Source organism: Callithrix jacchus, chromosome 6, assembly GCF_049354715.1.
Source record: "Callithrix jacchus isolate 240 chromosome 6, calJac240_pri, whole genome shotgun sequence".
In the NCBI taxonomy this organism is placed as follows: domain Eukaryota; kingdom Metazoa; phylum Chordata; class Mammalia; order Primates; family Cebidae; genus Callithrix; species Callithrix jacchus.
This window is the reverse complement of record NC_133507.1, coordinates 60004204-60024993: the sequence shown is the minus strand read 5'-3', so window position 1 is coordinate 60024993 and position 20790 is coordinate 60004204. Positions and strand designations below refer to the sequence as shown.

General features: G+C 38.2%; 1 protein-coding gene and 1 pseudogene across 1 annotated transcript; both read left to right on the top strand.

The window, feature by feature from the left end:
- The first annotated feature begins 1261 nt into the window (after nucleotides 1-1261).
- Nucleotides 1262-20443, top strand: KLHL41 (kelch like family member 41). The gene is made up of 6 exons (XM_008998747.5): nucleotides 1262-2456; nucleotides 6409-6566; nucleotides 6689-6796; nucleotides 12046-12231; nucleotides 14992-15138; nucleotides 19796-20443. Exons 1-6 carry the CDS (start codon nucleotides 1347-1349, stop codon nucleotides 19905-19907), a joined length of 1821 nt encoding a protein of 606 aa, XP_008996995.3. The 5' UTR covers nucleotides 1262-1346; the 3' UTR covers nucleotides 19908-20443.
- Nucleotides 11100-11726, top strand: LOC108592183 (large ribosomal subunit protein uL23 pseudogene; annotated as a pseudogene).
- Nucleotides 20444-20790: the final 347 nt, after the last annotated feature.

Here is a 20790-nt window from a genome sequence, read left to right as displayed (position 1 = left end):
CTAAGCTATAGCATTTGAAAAGAAAAGACATTCCCATAGTCCCTGTCTTCATGGAGTTTATGTCTTTTTGGGCATGTGTAAGAATACCAGCCTTGAAATTATAGTATCTCTACAGCCCTACTTGAGTTTAGATAATGTTACAGTATGACTCTAATAATCTGTAATAAAGTATTTAATGAAGTATAGTACCATCTATAAACAAAGGACCAGTTTTCTTTCAAATTATGACTTCTACATCCATAATTAATATGGTATTCTATTACAATCAACAACTTATGTCCCCAGTTATATACTCTTTAAAAAGGTGAGGGCTGTTCTCTCTGACTGCTGTAGGACTTCATCTTGGTTTTGCTGTGTTCTAGTGATAACATTGTTCTCATGGGATTATATCTGTTCTATTTTTTAACTTTTAATGAATAATTTTTGGCACTTAAAATTACAGATTATCTTTAGTGATCTTATTTGTATGTGTGTGGACTTTTTCATTCCCTAGCATTGACTTTTAATTATTTTTTTCTGGCCCTGTGTTTCCTTTTAACCTTTTGCTTTTATTTTACCTTATTATTGTTTGCCACATTAGATCTTTTGTACAACATGGCAGGATATGAATAAATAATTTTATAGTTTAATTCAATATTAGTTTTTCCACAGAATAAAAATAATTTTACATGTTGTAGAAAATTAGCAATTCCTCTGCATTCCTTATTTCAGTTATCATGGCAACATTAAAGATTTTGTAAAATTATAGTACATAAGTAAACATCTTTAAGTTTACTGCTTCTAAAAGAAATATCTATATCCTGTTTTGAGTAGAAAGTAAAAATTTATATGTAACAATTATTGGAAATGGGATCTTGCTTATGAGTATTCAGATGAACACATCTCAAATTCTTGACCTTTACATCATTAATTCACAGAGCCAAGTAGCTTGACACTAGAATGTATTTAGAGGAGTGATTCATTTTTATGATTCATTTTTCTGTTAATTCAATAAACATTTTCGTGTAGTAGCCTTTATTAGTATATCACCTAATGCATTATGTATTTTTAAGCTTTCAACTTCACTTAAATGTCTTGCTTCTTAGCTGTTTCCTTAGTGATTAAAAGTTCCAGTTGTTACTTTCAATCTGTAACAGCTGCCACAACAACTCTTTTTTCCAAGCCAGCTTTCCTAAATTCCCGTTGTTAGAGTTGGTATCTATATTTAGCTGGTGGGATTAAATTGCAAGGTCTTCAAGCCGGGCAAAGCACACTGATCTGCCTTTTTACAGCTAGACCACTAGACCCGTGTGCTACAAGGAGCTAAGGCCTTCAGTGTCCCTTTCCTTACCCAGGTTACTCACAGAATGGATTCCCAGCGGGAACTTGCAGAGGAACTGCGGCTTTACCAATCTACCCTTCTTCAGGATGGTCTAAAAGATCTCCTGGATGAGAAAAAATTCATCGATTGCACCCTAAAAGCAGGTGACAAAAGTCTTCCCTGCCACAGATTGATTTTGTCAGCTTGTAGTCCTTACTTCCGTGAGTACTTTTTATCTGAAATTGATGAGGCGAAAAAAAAGGAGGTAGTACTAGATAATGTGGATCCTGCTGTACTTGATTTAATAATCAAATACCTGTACTCTGCCAGTATTGATCTCAATGATGGAAATGTGCAAGATATTTTTGCATTGGCCAGCCGCTTTCAGATCCCCTCAGTGTTTACTGTCTGCGTTTCTTATCTTCAGAAAAGACTTGCTCCTGGTAACTGTCTAGCCATCCTAAGATTAGGACTTCTTCTTGACTGCCCGAGACTCGCCATTTCTGCCCGTGAATTTGTGTCTGATCGCTTTGTACAGATTTGTAAGGAAGAGGACTTTATGCAGCTGTCTCCACAGGAACTGATCTCAGTCATTTCAAATGACAGCCTAAATGTAGAAAAAGAAGAAGCAGTATTTGAGGCAGTGATGAAATGGGTGCGAACTGACAAGGAAAACAGGGTTAAAAACCTTAGTGAAGTGTTTGATTGTATCCGTTTTCGCCTTATGACAGAAAAATATTTTAAGGATCATGTTGAGAAAGATGATATAATTAAAAGCAACCCAGAACTCCAGAAAAAAATCAGAGTTCTAAAAGATGCTTTTGCAGGCAAACTCCCAGAACCTAGCAAAAATGTGGAGAAGTCTGGGGCTGGTGAGGTGAATGGTGATGTTGGTGATGAAGATTTACTTCCTGGTTACCTGAATGACATTCCCAGGCATGGAATGTTTGTAAAAGACCTCATCCTGATGGTTAATGACACAGCAGCAGTGGCTTATGATCCCACAGAAAATGAATGCTACCTTACTGCACTCGCTGAGCAGATTCCCAGAAATCATTCCAGCATTGTTACTCAGCAAAATCAGATATATGTGGTAGGAGGACTATATGTGGATGAAGAAAATAAGGATCAACCTCTACAGTCATACTTCTTCCAGGTAAGAAGGACTTTTTATATACACAGTTGCTTAAAGGGAAGGCTGTGACTCACCAACCAGTTAGCTAATTTGTGAATTATTCAGGCTGCTTGCATTTTACTCTAATTGATGTCCTCTAAATGATGCCCTTGCACTTTTGCTGTTTAGAGAGTTGACAGAAAAATATTTGACTGCTTTGTTAATGTGTAATAAAAGTTTGGGGAATGAGGTTCTAATTAATGTTTAATGACTTAAGATGTTCTTTATTCTATTTTACAAAAAATGCCTTGTTTATAGATGATGGTGACTGGAATCCCTCAAAGCCTAGTATTTTAGTAAAAACTATATTTATTTTTTCTTGGCAGAGACAAGGTCTCACTATGTTGCCCCAGCTGATCTTGAACTCCTGGGCTCAAGCAGTCCTCCCAATTTGGCTTCCAAAAGTGCTGGGATTACCGGCATGAGCCACCGTCTCCTCTGTAAAAACTAAATTTAATCTTGTACACTCTTAACTATTAAAAATAGGTTAATGTCTTTTCCTAAATAGTTTCCCTAAATCAAAGATTTTTACATATTACAAAGAAGTAATAATTGGTCAAGATTTTCTTTTTTAGCTTTTTTTCTTTTTCATTGCAGCTCTAAATTGGTCAGATTTCCTACCTTCTTCTAAGTTTTCTTGAACTCATTTGAAGTTCTTGGAGGTAGTATTTCATCTCTTATTTATGGTTACTACCTAAAATATAATTTTGTTGAAAACGAAGAAAACTTCTGTACATATTCTACATACTTTGGATTATCTTTTAGGAAAAACTGTCTACACAAAAGTCACTAATTTGAATTAATTATAGTTAGAAGTTTTTATTATATCACATTTATTTGGATCAGAGTTAGACATTATTAGAACTTAACAATCTGTTTTGTGAAACCATAGAATTTTCCAAGTAAATTAATTCTCCTAAACTAATAGATTCTTAGTAGTTTGTTTGAAGGGAGTTTGTCTTATATTATCAATGTATTATACTATATCAACTTATGAAGGAGTTGGCTTAACCTTTGTCTTCAATAATGCCAATACTGAAACTTTGTAGCTTACAACTGGCTCAAAAGAGTTTGTGTAGGTCATAGCTAATCGTGGTCTGGGGCTTATGGGCACTTCAGTTAAAAAGGCCAAAGATAAGCGAGTATTAAATGTCATACCACAGTCACAGTATGCTCTTGAAGTGTATGACATACTTTGCATTCACAAAATACTGTTATATCTTTCATCAGCCTTTTATAATCTTGAAAAATGTAGTTGTAATACATATTAATCAAGTTTCTTAATTTTCAAAGTTCTAGTGAAGAATGTTATAAGTATTTGAATGTGGGTCAGAAAATTTCCCAAGCCCTAATTTTAAAGTCAAATAAACTTCAAAAAGGGCAAAGTCAATGAAAAAGGCTATAAATACATCCAAAAAGTAAGAATGACATCAAAACACAGACAGATAGGTAGCTACCTACAAATGACAGATCTATGGAATAGTTACTGCCATAGAATAATTCTCCAAAACTACTAGAGTTTTAAATTTCATTTCATATTTAATTTATTGAATATATTTATAACACAGTTCTTTTTAGTTTCAAGTGTTCAGTTTAATCTTTATCCTTCTCTTCCAGACTAATAAAACCCTTACTTTTACTGACCCAGCTTCTCATTTTTGGTTTAAGAAACCTATTTAATACTCTTTATAACCCCAATAATAGTTATACAAAGCTGGAAGGTCAACTCCCTCTCACTACAAATGCCTTGCTGCTTTTAAAAAGCACTAATAAACAGGATGCTAGGATAACACTTCACCATAAAAGAGGTGAAGTGATTCATCAGATAATATTTGTATGAGAATTTCAGGTTTTATATTTTTCTGCTTGGTCATATCTATTTAAAATGCATTAATTTAGGAGTAATTTGACCTTTCATTGTATGCTATAAATAGATTATAAGAATTTTTTTTTTTTTTTATATGGAGCTCACTCTGTTGCCCAGTCTGGGTTGCAGTGGTGCAATTTCGGCTCACTGCAACCTCTGCCTCCCGGGTTCAAGCAGTTCGTGCTTCAGCCTCCCAGTGGCTGGGACTATAGGCATGCACCTCCATACCTGGCTAATTTTTTGTATTTTGAATAGAGATGGGGTTTCACTATGTTGGTCAGGCTGGTCTCGAACTCCTGGCCTCAGCCTCCCAAAATGCTGAGATTACAGGCATGAGCCGCTGCACCCAGCCCCAGATTATAACAATTTTTTGTCTTGGTAAGAGAGGTTTTTTTCCCCACTCATGAATTTGATGAATTAATAGATTCATCAAGTTTTGAACAGGTCTTAAAGTAATTTAGGTCCAAACTCTAATTTTAACAATGAGGAAAGTGGAACTCAGAGAAGTTAAATAGCTTGATAGCTCATCTATAAAAGAGACTGGCAGGCAGTCTACTGTTCCATCTGCTGTAGAAAGTGGCTTCTAAGGGGTAATATGGGAAGGTAGACAGTACTGTACAGTATGAAAGTTAAGTCCTCAGATATGGGATTATGATGGTTGCTGTTCCATTTTTTAAAACAAACTATGGATTTAGATGGCTTGTATTTGAATATCACCTAAAAGCTCTGTGTATTTGGGCAACTAATTTCATCTTTCTATGCCTCAGTTTCCTCATCTGTAAAATGGGGATGATAGACATGCCTATACTGGAGAACTAAATAAGGTTACCTGTGAAAAGCATTTCATTCAAAGCCTATGACAACAGTCAAACTCCATAAATATTCATTAGTATTTCTACTATATTACACACTACCTTCATCATCAAATAATTTCTTTCAAAAGTGGAAACATAAGGGATCAAAATCTAGCTGTTGAAATTAGTGAATGCAGAGCTAACAATGCACATGTCGAGATTAAACCTCTCTTGTCACTTAGTCTTAATTAGCGCTTTGTTTAACTGAGATTACCAGACCACATATAGATAGGCTTCCACAGACATCCCTGTCTATACAACGGCCATTTTATGCACATCTATCCTTAGTATCCAATGAAACTGGGTTTTATTCATTTTGTTTTTGCAATCTAGAAGTGGCACCACAGAGAACAACAAATCTGCAACTGTACTCTTGTAGAAAACAGTTTTCTTATGCCTTAGTATGCTAAAATGCAAAGTGTAAAACCTTTAAATTACCAAAAATAAGTGATGAAACAGATGCCACCATGCCAGAATCACCTACCCCAGAGTATGGGCACAAGGAGATTTTCCTCCTTGGAAAAATCTTAAGCTTCCAGAAGTGGTGGTAAGCAAAAACAAGCAGTTACTTATTAATATAAATAAATAAAAAAACAATAGAGAAGGGTATTTCAAATGACTCCCAACAACACACTAGGAAATTCACTTTAACACCTGCCTGTATCAGAAATAATAAGGCAAAAACACAGATAACCTAAAATGTTTTTAAATAAAGAAAAAAGGATATTGCCTAACATCCCAGTTGTCTGTGGACTGAGCGACAGGTCCAGCTGTCCCAGCCGCTGGCGTGTGGAGCATGTTAAATATAGTATGCAGGGGTCATTCACATTCTGTGACCCTCCCTGCTCTGACAGCCTTTCTTTCCCCAGTGTCTTAAAAGTATGAGGATCTCCTATTTCAAAGCTGAACAAGGCAACATGGGAGAAAATCTGACAAGAAACCTCATGGTTCTAACTTCTGGGGATTCTAATTTATTCTTTCTTTTCTTGAAGTCTTGAAGATTTTGGTCTTTATCTGGTAGGCCAAGTAAATTTACTTATTCTTCTTGGTAATAATGAACTACAATATGATACTTTGAGATTGTAGTTTTATTTACTTGTGAAATATTTGGCTATCTCAATGACCTCTAAATAACATATAAAGTGTAACTTTTTTTGGTATACTTGTAACTTTTATCTAACAAGCTCTACAATCCCTCATATATTTTTTTCAGCTCGATAGCATAGCATCTGAATGGGTTGGACTTCCACCTCTGCCTTCAGCCAGGTGTCTCTTCGGTCTGGGAGAGGTAGATGATAAAATCTATGTAGTTGCAGGCAAAGATCTTCAAACAGAGGCTTCGCTGGATTCAGTATTATGCTATGATCCTGTGTAAGTTGGCATGATATTCCCATTCCCTAAGCATTCAAGTATATGCATGCCTACAACACATTCATATTTTCAAAACCTGGAATTTACTGAAAGTATATAAATTCTGTCTCCTTTAATTTTAGGGCTACAAAATGGAACGAAGTAAAAAAACTTCCTATCAAAGTCTATGGCCATAATGTGATTTCACATAAAGGGATGATATATTGTCTAGGAGGAAAGACAGATGACAAGTAAGTACCTGAACTCTCATGATTTATGTCCAAATGACTTTTTTTTTTTAATAGAGATGGGGTTTCACCATGTTGGCCAAGCTGGTCTCGAACTCCTGGCCTCAAGTGATCCACCCACCTCGGCCTCCCAAAGTGCTGGGGTTACAGGTGTGAGCCACCACACCCAGCCCAAATGACTTTTTATTAGAAAGGTTTCTTCCTCTTTTTATTTGGATCTGCATACTAAAATGGGACATGATTCTCACCTATCATATTGTGGAGGGAAAATCTTAAAATAAAATTTCAAGTTGCTGAAGTAAACATGTAGATACTCAGCATACTGCTAGGAATGAGCCTCGTACCCCAATCATAAGCATCCTTATAGTACAGGTAGCCTCTAGGAGCATAAACAAGTCCTCTATTTCACTGATTTACAATTGTATTTTACTTCATTAAAACCAATGGGCTTTCTTATTCATTTAGCTATAAGTAGATAAAAATGTAAATGTACTCTTTAATGTAGTATTTGAAATGTATCTTCTAAGATAATTGTGCATTAAAAAAATCATGGATTTGTACTTTACATTCACAAAGGGACTTTAGCTAGGTCAGTTTGAAAGAAAAATATGGTGATTGAAAAGAGGGCAGTATCCCAGAAGCAGGGGACCACCAGGTTGCCTAAGGAGGGGTGAACCAGCCCAGGTCAGAAATGGAGCAGGTCAAAACTCCCGTGTTGATCAGTAGTGGGATCGTGTCTGTGAATAGCCACTGTACTCCAGCCTGGGCAACACAGCGAGACCCTGTCTCTTAAAAAAATAAAAATTACACCAAAAGCATTGGCAACAAAAGCCAAAATAGACAAATGGGACCTAATCAAACTCCACAGCTTCTGCATGGCAAAAGAAACAGTCATTAGAGTGAATCGGCAACCAACAGAATGGGAGAACATTTTTGCAGTTTACCCATCTGACAAAGGGCTGATATCCAGAATTTACAAAGAACTCAAACAGATTTACAAGAAAAAAACAAACAAGCCCATTCAAAAGTGGGCAAAGGATATGAACAGACACTTTACAAAAGAAGACATACATGAGGCCAACAAACATATGAAAAAATGCTCATCATCACTGGTCATCAGAGAGATGCAAATCAAAACTACATTGAGATACTATCTCATGCCAGCTAGAATGGCGATCACTAAAAAATCTGGAGACAACAGATGCTGGAGAAGATGTGGAGAAATAGGAACACTTTTACACTGCTGGTGGGAGTGTAAATTAGTCAACCATTGTGGAAGACAGTGTGTTGATTCCTGAAGGACCTAGAAATAGAAATTCCATTTGACCCAGTAATCCCATTACTGGATATATATCCAAAGGATTATAAATCATTCTGCTATAAGGACACATGCACACGAATGTTCATTGCAGCAATGTTTACAATAGCAAAGACCTGGAACCAACCCAAATGCCCATCGACGAGAGACTGGACAGGAAAATGTGGCACATATATACCATGGAATATTATGCAGCCATCAAAAACGATGAGTTCGCCATCATTCTCAGCAAACTGACACAGAACAGAAAATGAAATACCGCATGTTCTTATTCATAGGCGGGTGTTGAACAATGAGAACACATGGACACAGGGAGGGGAGCACTACACACTGGAGTCTGTTAGGGGGAATAGGGGAGAGACAGTCGGGGGTGGGGAGTTGAGGAGAGATAGCATGGGGAGAAATGCCAGATATAGGTGAAGGGGAGGAAGGCAGCAAATCACACTGCCACCTGTGTACCTATGCAACTATCTTGCATGTTCTTCACATGTATCCCAAAACCTAAAATGCAATAAAATAAAATTAAAATTTAAAAAATTAAAAAGAAAAAAGAGGGCAGTAAAAAAGACAAAATAAAAACAAAAAATGGGCCAGGCGAGGTGGCTCACACCTGTAATCCCAGCACTTTGAGAGGCCGAGGTGGGTGGATCACAGGTCAGGAGTTCAAGACCAGCCTGGCCAACATGGTGAAACCCCGACTCTACTAAAAATACAAAGAGTAGCCGACTGTAATCCCAGCTACTCAGGAGGCTGAGGCAGGAGAATTGCTTGAACCCATGATGTGGAGCTTGCAGTGATTCAAGATCACACCACTGCACTCCAGCCTGGGCAACAGAGTAAGACTCCATCTCAAAAAAAAAAAAAAAAAAAAAATGAAGGCAGTTATTTCTTCAGCAGTGTTCCACATATTTACTCCCTGACAGAGGTAATATTCAAAATGCCTAATAACTGTTCAAAAACAGGCTCCCAGTGGCACCCAGTCTCTGTGAGAAAACCAAGATGAGGTTTCACATCTAAATCTAACTGGATTTCTAGTCAATTCTCAAGGAATCGGTAATTGGGAAAGAGATCTTATAACTCAGAGGAAAAGTGAGTGAGCTCCAAATCCTCCAGAGACAGTCAAACCAGTATAGCCAGTCTAGTAAAATGAGCATTTTCAGTTTAGATGGTGAGAACTAATATTCTGCCCCTGAAAACTCTGCCTAATTTGGCTTGTCATCATTTGCTCAGGCAGTTGAATTAATAGAGATGTCCAACCCTGAAAAGGGAGCCAAATTAAGAATTGTAAGGACAAAGCAGGAAAGGAGAGTAAACTATGGAAATGTGTTAGATACCAAGAACTCTATTCTGGAGTTAATGATTAATGGGTATTAGTCAATTAATATGGTAAATATAACACAGAAAAGGTGATTTTAAAAAGAAATGGTTTTTTTGATCTGGAGGATTTGCCCAGTGGCAGGTGGGAGAAGCAATGGTTTTTAAACATCTACCTGTATTCAAAATAATATATTCTAAAATGTTGATATCCTCTTTAATCCCACCTATTCCTATCAAATTTAAAGGAAGGTGTATTACAAGCTCACCTGGTGCAAGATCTATTTTGGGCATTTTTCCTGAGTAAATGGAATGGATAATCACTACTAAAGAGCGTTCTGACTTTGGAAACACAGGAACCTGCCAAATGATTTAAATTGTTTCCTTCAAGTAGCATTAGTAACTAGGAAATTGATATGTCAGTAAGAAGCATACAGTTCTTGTCAGTAGGAATATATTAATCTTGAGAATATGATTAACCAACAAAACACTGCTTGACAAATGTCAAAGTCAAGAACTTTGAAATGAGTCATTATCTAAAAGTAAGTGCTGAATTGCACCAGGTCCCATGAATTTGAAGAACGTGATTTTGGATAATGTTCATACCCATAGTCAAATATTAGAGGAACTGCTTATGCTCCAGATAACTGGTCTTTTACATAGTTAAGAAAAAAACTTTCCTCACAAAAAATGTTGAGGTGTTTTTCATCACCAAATATATCCAGTTAATCAATTATTATTTGGAATTCTGAACTCCCATCAAATTATAGATAACTTAAGGAACCATAAAAAATACTAAGGGCCGGGTGCAGTGGCTCACACCTGTAATCCCAGCAGTTTGGGAGTCCAAGGCAGGAGGATCACTTGAGCTCAGGAGTTCAAGACCAGCCTGGCCAACATGGTGAAACCCTGTCTCTACCAAGCATATAAAAAATTAGCTGGGTGCAGTAGCATGAGCCTGTGGGGTCCCAGCTACCTGGGAGGCTGAGATGGGAGAATCTCTTGAGCCCTAGATGCGGAGGTTGCAGTGAGTCAAGATCATACCACTGAACTCCAGCCTGAGTGACAGAGTGAGACCCCATAACATACTAAGAATAATTCAGATGAGTCCAGGTCTTTCTGGTAGCATTTAGCATATAAAGCTCTTCTCATTATTCATCAGCTCAGATGATTCATTGTCTAATCTACAGTCCCAGATTTCTTAAAATGCACTGGTATATTTGTGCTAATATAAAATGATGTATCATATAAAATTTAAAGTAGATACATTTGCACCTAATTATTTTTTTAAGTTAGTTGATTAATTCCTAGGATATTCAGATAATAAATAAACTTACCATTTGTTATTGAGGTACAATAAAAGGTTTACACTTTTTTTTTTACTCAAATAGAGTAAAATGAAAGCTTAAATTGAATTTAGTAGATAGGATTAAAATCAGCTTTGCCTGGGCTTCTAAGCAGTTATCCAGAAGTAAAGGTACCCTACCTTCCAGTAGCCAAATTAAGTTATAATATATATATATATATTTCAACCCCTACTATATATATATATATAAAGATGGGGTTTCACCGTGATGGCCAGGCTGGTCTTGAACTCCTAACCTCAGGTGATCCACCCACCTCGGCCTCCCAAAGTGCTAAGATTACAGGCATGAGCCACCGTGCCTGGCCTTATAAAATAGTTTTTATCTCCACATTTGGGCTTATCCTTTGCTTAGTGTCATATGTTCAAATTAAGAATTCTTGGACCCTTTTCACAAGATGGCGTCGAAAGCGAAGAAGGACATTCCTGCCCCTCCTAAAGCCAAAGCCAAAGTGAAGGCTTTAAAGGCCGAGAAGGCAGCATTGAAAGGTGTCCACAGCCACAAAAAAAAGAAGATCCGCACGTCACCCACCTTCTGGTGGCCCAAGACACTGCGACTCCGGAGGCAGCCCAAATATCCTCGGAAGAGCGCCCCCAGGAGAAACAAACTTGACCACTATGCGATCATCAAGTTTCCACTGACCACTGAGTCTGCCATGAAGAAGATAGAAGGCAACAACACAGTTGTGTTCATTGTGGATGTTAAAGCCAACAAGCACCAGATCAAACAGGCTGTGAAGAAACTCTATGACATTGATGTGGCCAAGGTCAACACTCTGATTCGGCCTGATGGAGGGAAGAAGGCATATGTTCGACTGGCTCCTGATTACGATGCTTTGGATGTTGCCAACAAAATTGGGATCATCTAAACTGAGTCCAGCTGGCTAATTCTAAATATATGTATATCTTTGCACCATAAAAAAAAAAAAAGAATTATTTGGGGCTGGGCATGGTGGCTCATGCCTGTAATCCCAGCGCTTTGGGAAGCCGAGGCAGGTGGATCACTTGAGGCCAAGAGTTTGAGACCAGCCTAGCCAAAATGGCAAAACCCTGTCTCTTTAAAATAAAATAAAATAAAATATTTTTTTAATTAAAAAAAATTCTTTGGAGTTTTTCTGATCTTATGCCTTACTATATATTTCTTATGATAAGCAAAGCCAAATTATTATGCCTTACAACCTATTTCTTACAAGCAAAGCCAAAGGTGCTTTCAGAGACAGAAGGTTCTAAAAGGAACATTTGTTTTTTTGTTTACAGAAAATGTACAAACAGAGTGTTTATCTTCAGCCCCAAAAAAGGAGATTGGAAAGACGTGGCTCCAATGAAAACTCCTCGTTCCATGTTTGGAGTAGCAGTCCATAAAGGCAAAATTGTGATTGCAGGAGGTGTCACTGAAGATGGTCTTTCAGCTTCAGTTGAAGCTTTTGACCTTACAACCAATAAGTGAGTCGCTACATCTTAGTATAGCATATGAACAACTATACATTTTAATTGTTAACTGTGGATAAAAAGTAATCTTTCAAATTAGTATGTGGGGAGGGGAGGGTAGAGAGCCACATATTACAGAGGAGGTATTTTCATCTGGGTTTCTTTTGCTGTTACTGGATGTAAATCTCATCTAACATTCTGATGCATTATGTTTGTAATTTGGAAAATATGACCCTCAAGTTTGTGTTGTCATGCCCTATTTGTCCTTGTTATTAACTTTGTGAACTTAGATATGCAAAGGTAATACTTGTGAATAACTTTTTTTTTTTTTATTTTTAAGAGACAAGGTCTGGCTCCGTTGCCAAGGCTGGACTGATGCCCCAAACTCCTGGGCTCAAGTGATCCTCTTGCCTCAGGCTCCTGAGTAGCTAGAACTATAGGTGCATACCATCATGCCCAGCTATTTTGTTTGTTTTTGTTTGGTACAGACAGGGTCTCACTATGTTGTCCAGGCTGGTCTTAAACTCCTGGCCTCAAATGATCCTCCCACCTTGGCCTCCCAAAGTGCTAGGATTATTTATAGGTGTGAGCCAGCACACCTGGCCCTGAAAAACTGTCTATGTGTACATAGGTATACATGTCTCTGTCGAATTGATTTGAAATATGTAGTTTAAGTACAAAAAGATCTTCACTTAACTTGTTAAAGATTGATACCTGTAAAGTATGAATGTTTCAGAAGTTTTCATTTCTTTATGCTGTTTATACTTTTATGAACATTTTTACTTTTGAGCTTTTTATTGACAATGTGAAAAGCTATTTGACAGCTATTCTTCATATAAAGTTGGTCTTTTTAAAATTTGAGCTCACACATCTGAATGAGTACACGTTTTTTATATTCCTAGTTTAGCAGTGAAGACAAAAGAGAACTATTATTACTATTTTTTTTTTAAGACGGAGTCTCACTCTGTTGCCCAAGCTGGAGTGCAGTGGTGAGATCTCAGCTCACCACAACCTCTGCCTCCTGGGTTCAAGTGATTCTCTTGCCTCAGCCTCCCAAGTAGCTGGGACTACAGGTGCACGCCACCATGCCCGGCTAATTTTTTGTATTTTTAGTAGAGATGGGGTTTCACTATGTTGGCCAGGCTGGTCTCGAACTCCTGACCTTGTGCTCTGCCCACCTCGGCCTCCCAATGTGCCGGGATTACAGGCGTGAGCCACCATGCCTGGCCAGAACTATTATTACTATTTTTAGGAACATGTATGCCTGACTACAAAACAGACTTTAGTATATGAAAATTACAAGGAACTTTCGTGGAACACGATTTAAATTATCATTAAAAACAATGTTTTTGAAGACTGTAATGTGGGTAAACACTCATGGTGTAAGTTTAACAAGCAGCACACAAAATTGTAAATATCTTCTTAGTTTCATTTATATGTATGGAAGTTTATATGTACATGCTTTATAAAAAGATGACAATATTATATCAAATTGTTCCAAACTGTTGCTTGTGATTATGTCATAAGGTATGATTATGGAGATATTGCTTTCTTGTATGTTGTTCTGTACTTTCCAGATTTTGTCAAACTTTCTGTTTGTTTTTAGACAGGGTCCCACTGTGTCACACAGGCTGGAGTGTGGATTTTCTATAATGTGCATTTTCTTTTCTTTTCTTTTTTTTTTTTTTTTTTTTTGAGATAGAGTTTTGCTCTTGTTGCCCAGGCTGTTGTGCAACAGCACTATCTTGGTTCACTGCAACCTCTGCCTCCTGGATTCAAACGATTCTCCTGCCTCAGTCTCCCAGTAGCTGGGATTACAGGCATGCGCCACCATGCCCTGCTCATTTTTTGTATTTTTAGTAGAGATAGGGTTTCACCATTTTGGTCCAGCTGGTCTCGAACTCCTGACCTCAGGTGATTCACCCACCTTGGCCTCACCAAGTGGGGTTAGAGGTATGAGCCACCATGCCTGGGCTTAGAGTTGATGTATTGAAGGCTTTCTGTTTAATGAAGTTATATCTTTCAAATATTTTCTAGTAGCAAACTTAGTTTTCTACTTCTGGATGCCTATGCTACTTGAATTTTTTTTCTTAAAGACAGGGTTTTGCTCTATCACCCAGGTTGGAGTGCAGCGGTGCAATCATAGCTCACCACAGCCTTGACCTCAAGGGCTAAGAGATCCTCTCAAGTAGCTGGGACTATAGGGACACACCACCAGGCCTCGCTTTTTTTTTTTTTTTTGTAGAGACAGTCTCATTTTGTTGCCCAGGCTGGTCTCAAACTCCTTGGGATCAAGCAATCCTCCTGCTTCAGTCTCCCAAAGTGCTGAGATTACAGGCATGAGCCACCACATCTGGCCACTACTTGAATTTTTTATTTATTTATTTATAATTATGGAGTCTCCCTCTGTTGCCCAGGCTGGAGTGCAGTGGCACAATCTCAGCTTACTGCAACCTCCACCTCCCAGGTTCAAGTGATTCTCCTACTTCAGCCTCCCAAATAGCTGAGATGACAGGTGTGTGCCACCATGCCTGGCTAATTTTTTGTATTTTTGATAGAGACGACATTTCACCATGTTGGTCAGGCTGGTCTCAAACTCCTGACCTCATATGATTTGCCCACCTTGGCCTCCCAAAGTGCTGGGATTACAGGCATGAGCCACCGTGCCAGGCCATTACTTGAATTTTTAAATTACGATTTCTTATACTTGTTCAGTAAGTACCTATCTGGCATTTCTTTAAGTTTTACACTGACTATATTTTTAATGATACCTAGATGGGATGTAATGACTGAATTTCCCCAAGAAAGAAGCTCCATCAGTTTGGTCAGCCTGGCTGGATCTCTGTATGCGATTGGTGGTTTTGCTATGATTCAACTGGAGTCTAAAGAATTTGCACCCACTGAAGTCAATGACATATGGAAGTAAGTTCCAAGACTTCAATTTTCAGAAGCACATATTAAATCAGATGACTGAAAAATGATTTTGTAGTAATAATAAGCCAGATTTTCCCAACATGCAAGCTACTTCTTGGTAGCAGACTAAACGTTTCAAACCTAATTGAACTTTTGTACATGCCACTTACTTGAGTAAGTAACTATTTCTAATTAGTTGTGAGCCTGGGAAAGAAATTATCTGGGCCTGTTTCTTACAGTAAAATGAGAGTTGGAACTTTGATACTCTAAGCTTCATTCCAGCTCTAAGAGTGCAATGCTGTAGGCAACCAGTAGAGCGAAGAAGGCCTCTTTGCTCCAGAGTAGTTTATTTCCTAAGAAAACAGAGTTCTAAAGAAACATTTATTTATTTTTACTTTTAAATGTTATTGATTTATTTATTGTGAGATGGAGTTTCAGTTGCCCAGGCTGGAGTGCAGTGACACAATCTTGGCTCACTGCAATCTCCGCCTCCTGGGTTCGAGTGATTCTCCCACCTCAGCCTCCTGAGTAGCTGGGATTACAGGCCTGAGCCACCATGCCCGGCCTAAAGAAGCATTTAACCTCTTGAGTTTTCCACTACTACTTTGGTTCTGTTTTGAATCTAAACAGCCTTCCACTTGTTTGAGGATTCAGCTAACAAATGCTTTTTTAAAATGAAAAAAGTCAAAGTAGCAATCCATTTTACCTCCCAAGTAGTTGCCAGGTAGTTCTCCCAAGTATGACACTTGGAATTGTTACTCAATTGAACTACTTTAGTGAAGCTATTTTAAAAAGTTTGTTTTTATCTTATTTGAGCTGAGATTCTGCCACTGCACTCCAGCCTCCGCAACAGAGCGAGACTCTGTCTCAAAAAAAAAAAAACCATAGAATCCCACATCCCACTGTATGAGAATCTGTATTTTAACAAGATTCCCAGGTGAACTGTTTGCACATTTAAGTTTGTAAGTACAGCTTGGAAGAGTGCCATTTATACTTAATCGGTGAAGGCATTCCACTAAGCCTGAGACTGGAAAGTGGGTATTATTTGTTCTATAACTCAACCAGCAGATGCTTTATTCCCAGCTGGTGAACCAAAAAGGCTGAAAAGCTGGTACCTTAACCAAACAATGATTTGTGCATTCGACATCATTTCCCCATGTTGTAATATTAACTAGCTGTGTAGAGGGCAAGAAAAAAAGTGGCTATATAAGGAAATTAACTATTATCTCCCTTCCCCCAAAAAAATAGGAAGAGAAGAGTTTTCCACGGAGTAAAGAGGCTAGAATTAACAAGACAGTGTGATGGGGAAAAGCTGGAAGCACTAGGAAAAAAGGATGAACTAATGAGGGCTGGGAAGGTTAGGGTTTTTTTTTAGAAACAGGGCCAGGTACCAAGTATAAATGGGCAGTGATTCTCAACCATAGCTATATGTTGCAATCATCTGGGATGCTTTTAAAATATACCAGTGTCTGGGTCTTAACACAGATCAATTATATTCGAATTTCTGGAGGTAGAGTTGAGCATCTCTAGTTCCTAAAACATTCCCAGGTGATTTTTTTTGTGAGACAGAGTCTCACTCAGTCTTCCAAGCTGGAGCCCAGTGGTGCGATCTTGGCTCACTGCAACCTCTGCCTCCTGGGGTCAAGCAATTCTGTTGCCTCAGCCTCCTGAGTAGCAGGGACTACAGGTGTGCACCACCACACCCAGCTAATTTTTCTGTTTTTAGTAGAGATGGGGTTTCACCACATTGGCCAGGCTGGTCTCAAACTCCTGACCTCAGGTAATCCACCCACCTCGGCCTCCCAAAGTGTTGGAATTACAGGCATGAGCCACCAAGCCTGTCCCCAGATGATTCTAATCAGCAGCCAGGGTTGAGAAACACTGATATTAAGGAATTGTGCTGTCAGTCAGTGGAACCTCACCAAAGCCCTTCTGGTTCCTAAGGGTTGTCAAAAGTCATGCTGCCCCTGCAGGTAAAAGCTGCAGTCAGCATTAAGAAAGTACAAAATCTCCTACTATTAAAGTAGCCCTGACATTATTCAAGGGAACCTGAAAGAGGGATCCTCTCTGATTGTGGTTTATTTTGTGATTAGGGCAGTGTTTCCCAAAGTTGCCCACACATTGGAATCACGAGGGTGCTTCAAAAAATACCAACATCTGCAAACCCCATGTAGCTGGGAAAAAATTAAAAGGAAAAAAATACTAACATCTCTGTCCCACTCATATTGACTGTGATTTAATTGGTCTGAAGTACAGTCTGAGCTTTGGAAGTTTTAAAAATCCCTGGATGTTTCTGTATGTGTAGACACGTTTCAGAACCACTGGATTGGGTAAAGAGAAGATGGGGACATTCATCACTATCTGCTTGGCTGTTTAGAGACTGGCATTTTCTAATTTGGGGTATTATCTGGAGCATGATTCTGAAACTTTGCTGCATATTATAATCACCTGGGGAGCTTTAAAAAATCCTGATGCCCAGGCCACCCTTCATTCCAATTAACTCAATCTCCGAAGTAGGACCCAGGCATCGGTATCTTTAACATCTCCAGATGGTTCTATTGTGCAATTAAGTTAGAGAACCAGTGATCTAATACAGTACTTCCCAAAGCAGCGTTAGCATCACCTGGGTCCTTATCAGAAAGGCAGATTCTCAGGCCTCACCTCAAATTTTTGAATTAGAAATTCTGAGGGTGATAGGACCATTGATCTGTGTTTTACAAACCCTCCAGGAGACTTAGATGTGTGGTAAAGTTGAAGGCTGCTGATGTAGAGAAATGTGGCTATTTGCCCTCCATTTCCTAGTGAACCTCTCTACCCACACATGCAGAGGTGAAAACTCAGTATACCACATTCTAAACGCAGACCCTCTTACTATATGTTTTAAAAAAAAATCCATTCTTGTATTTTTTTCTTAAAATCATTCCATTATTTAGGATTTACCAAGCTGAAAGTAAAAATATAACTACCAGGAAACAAACATTTTTAAGCCTCATTAAACCTTAACTTTGTATTGTTTAAATGTGGTCACTTTGTTTAGATCATTTAAAACTATTTATCTCTTAATTTGTTGCCCTGAATTTTATATGATTGAGGTTCTTCCCTTTATTAGTAGCAAAATTTTTTTGTATGCTTTCCTCTACATAAAAAAAAAAAATTATACCATGAGTGCATGGTGTAATTGTTGAGAATTTGGAACACTGATGAAATTAAGTCAGTGAATACTGTACGTAGGTACAAGCTAATTCTAATAATTATTTTAAATCTCCTTCATTCATCATAGAATGATTTGGGTAAATCTTTTTTTTTTTTTTTTAAATGGAGTCTTGCTCTGTCACACAGGCTGGAGTGCAGTGGTGCAATCTTGGCTCACTACAACCTCTGCCTCCTGGTTTCAAGCAATTCTCCTGCCTCAGCCTCTGGAGTAGCTGGGATTACAGGCACATACCACCAAACCCAGCTAATTTTTATATTTTTATTAGAGATGGGGTTTTGCCATATTGGCCAGGCCAAGGTCTTGAACTTCTGACCTTAGGTGATCTGCCCGCCTTGGCTTCCCAAAGTGCTGGGATTACAAGCATGAGCCACCATGCCAGGCTGATTTGGGGTAAGTCTTGTGCCAAGTCTTCACAACTTGTGGAGAGATATTAAGGTGGATAAATATATTATTTGTCCTCAGATGCCTTTGGGACTTGAGGACATTGACATGGGGGGAAAATTAAAATGGAGTGATAATTGCTATAATACCATATAAAGGATGATATGAGAAATGAAGAGAAAGCAACAAACTGTGCTTAAGGAAGGTGAGAAAGGTTTCAGAGAGAAGGCAGCATTTAGAAGCTTCCCACACAGAGAAAACATTCCTGGCCCCAGGCAGAGCAGACATGTTTGGCACACATGGTACAAGGGAATTCAAGTTGTCTATATCTTTATAACCTTCAATATTCAGAGATGAAGACCAGTCCTTACCAAAGTCAAGTGCAAAGTCTAAGAGCTGTCCTCAAACAGAACAATAAAGGGGAAGGAAGGGGAACAAATTTTCATAAAGCGACTGTTGTGTATCAGGTGCCATGCTAGACACTAGCATACAGGAACAACTGAAGGCATAACTAAGGCTACCGATAGTCTACTCTCCCCCAGTTTTTCTCTTAAGCAAGAGTCTGCTTACCTTGACTCAAAGACCAGCCATCTTCCATCAGTTCAAAGGTGAATGTTTAACTGCTTAGCTGTTTATTCCTCTTCTCTGTGCAGTCTTTGATTCCCAGAGAAGGCTGAACTGGGTGGACAGAGTGGTTCATGCCTGTAATCCCAGCACTTTGGGAGGCCAAGGCAGGTGGATCACAAGGTCAAGAGATTGAGACCATCTTGGCCAACATGGTGAAACCCTGTCTCTACTAAAAATATTAAATATTATTTTTAAAAAAAGAGAGAGAAGGCTGAACTGCCTAGGCATCCAGATTAAAAACTGTGGCAGTAGTAGTTCAGGTACATGCTCATTCAGACTGCCTATTTATTTGGGAGATATTCAAGTGCCGTTCTACCAGGTAGGTGCATCTTCCTCTGAATAAGAGCCACTAGAGTTTTTTCAAAGATCCACATTTGTATACCAAACACAGGGAAACCTATAGAACTAAAGCTGCTTATTGATTACTTTTTTTCCCTCCATCAGGTATGAAGATGATAAAAAAGAATGGGCTGGGATGTTGAAGGAAATACGCTATGCTTCAGGAGCTAGTTGCCTAGCAACACGTTTAAATCTCTTCAAACTGTCTAAACTATGAACAAGGTGACAAAACATAAGGGGGAGGTGGTTTGTGTGGTGAATGGGGCTTTAATTTATTGTTTTTTAAAAGCTTGTACAGACACTCATGTAGAAATTATTCAGGAAACTGTCTTAGAGAGGAGCAGTAGGTAACAAAACCTCAGTCACTGACTCTTCAATGTAATGTTCAGAACTTAAAACCATTTTCTAATAAGAAATTAAATATTCAGTTGAACAAATTATTTTGTGAATGTTTCACTCAATGGATTGTAAAGAAGGCTCCTAAATTTGAGTTATTTGTTAATCATTTCATTTGCATTGTTAGGGTATCTTTACACTGATTTTCTATTACAATTGGAAGTGGAGAATATGTGCATCTACATTAAAAAAATGTTTAAGATATCAAAAACCTCTCCTCATGCTTCAAAATGACAGGAATCCTGTGCATTTTGCTAAAAATTACATGCCGTAAGATGACTTCAGAAATGCTACTTCAGACGTGTAATAAATGGATGGGGAAAAAATCTCTTCTAAGTAAAAATAGTCAAATTCAAATGGCCATTTTTCTCTTTTTTTTTTTTTTTTTTTTTTTTTTGCGACACTGGCACGTTATTCGTGGTTTCCAAATCAAATTTTTATTAAAACCAGTAAATTAGTCTTCAAGCCAATAACTACAGCATCTGTGGCAAGAGGGTAAGAGAGCATCCTTAGGAAATGGATTGATTCTTTAATGCTGGGGCAGAAGATGGGGTCAGTGGGAGATGTGGAGGAGGATGTGTATTCACTGATTTAAATTTTGGCTACTCTCTGTGAAGGGGCTATTTGCTAAATTTCTGACTGCAAGGAAGGGTGATCACATTCATTTTCTGGGATGTGATGTCCTCCATTCACTGTTTCTTCTT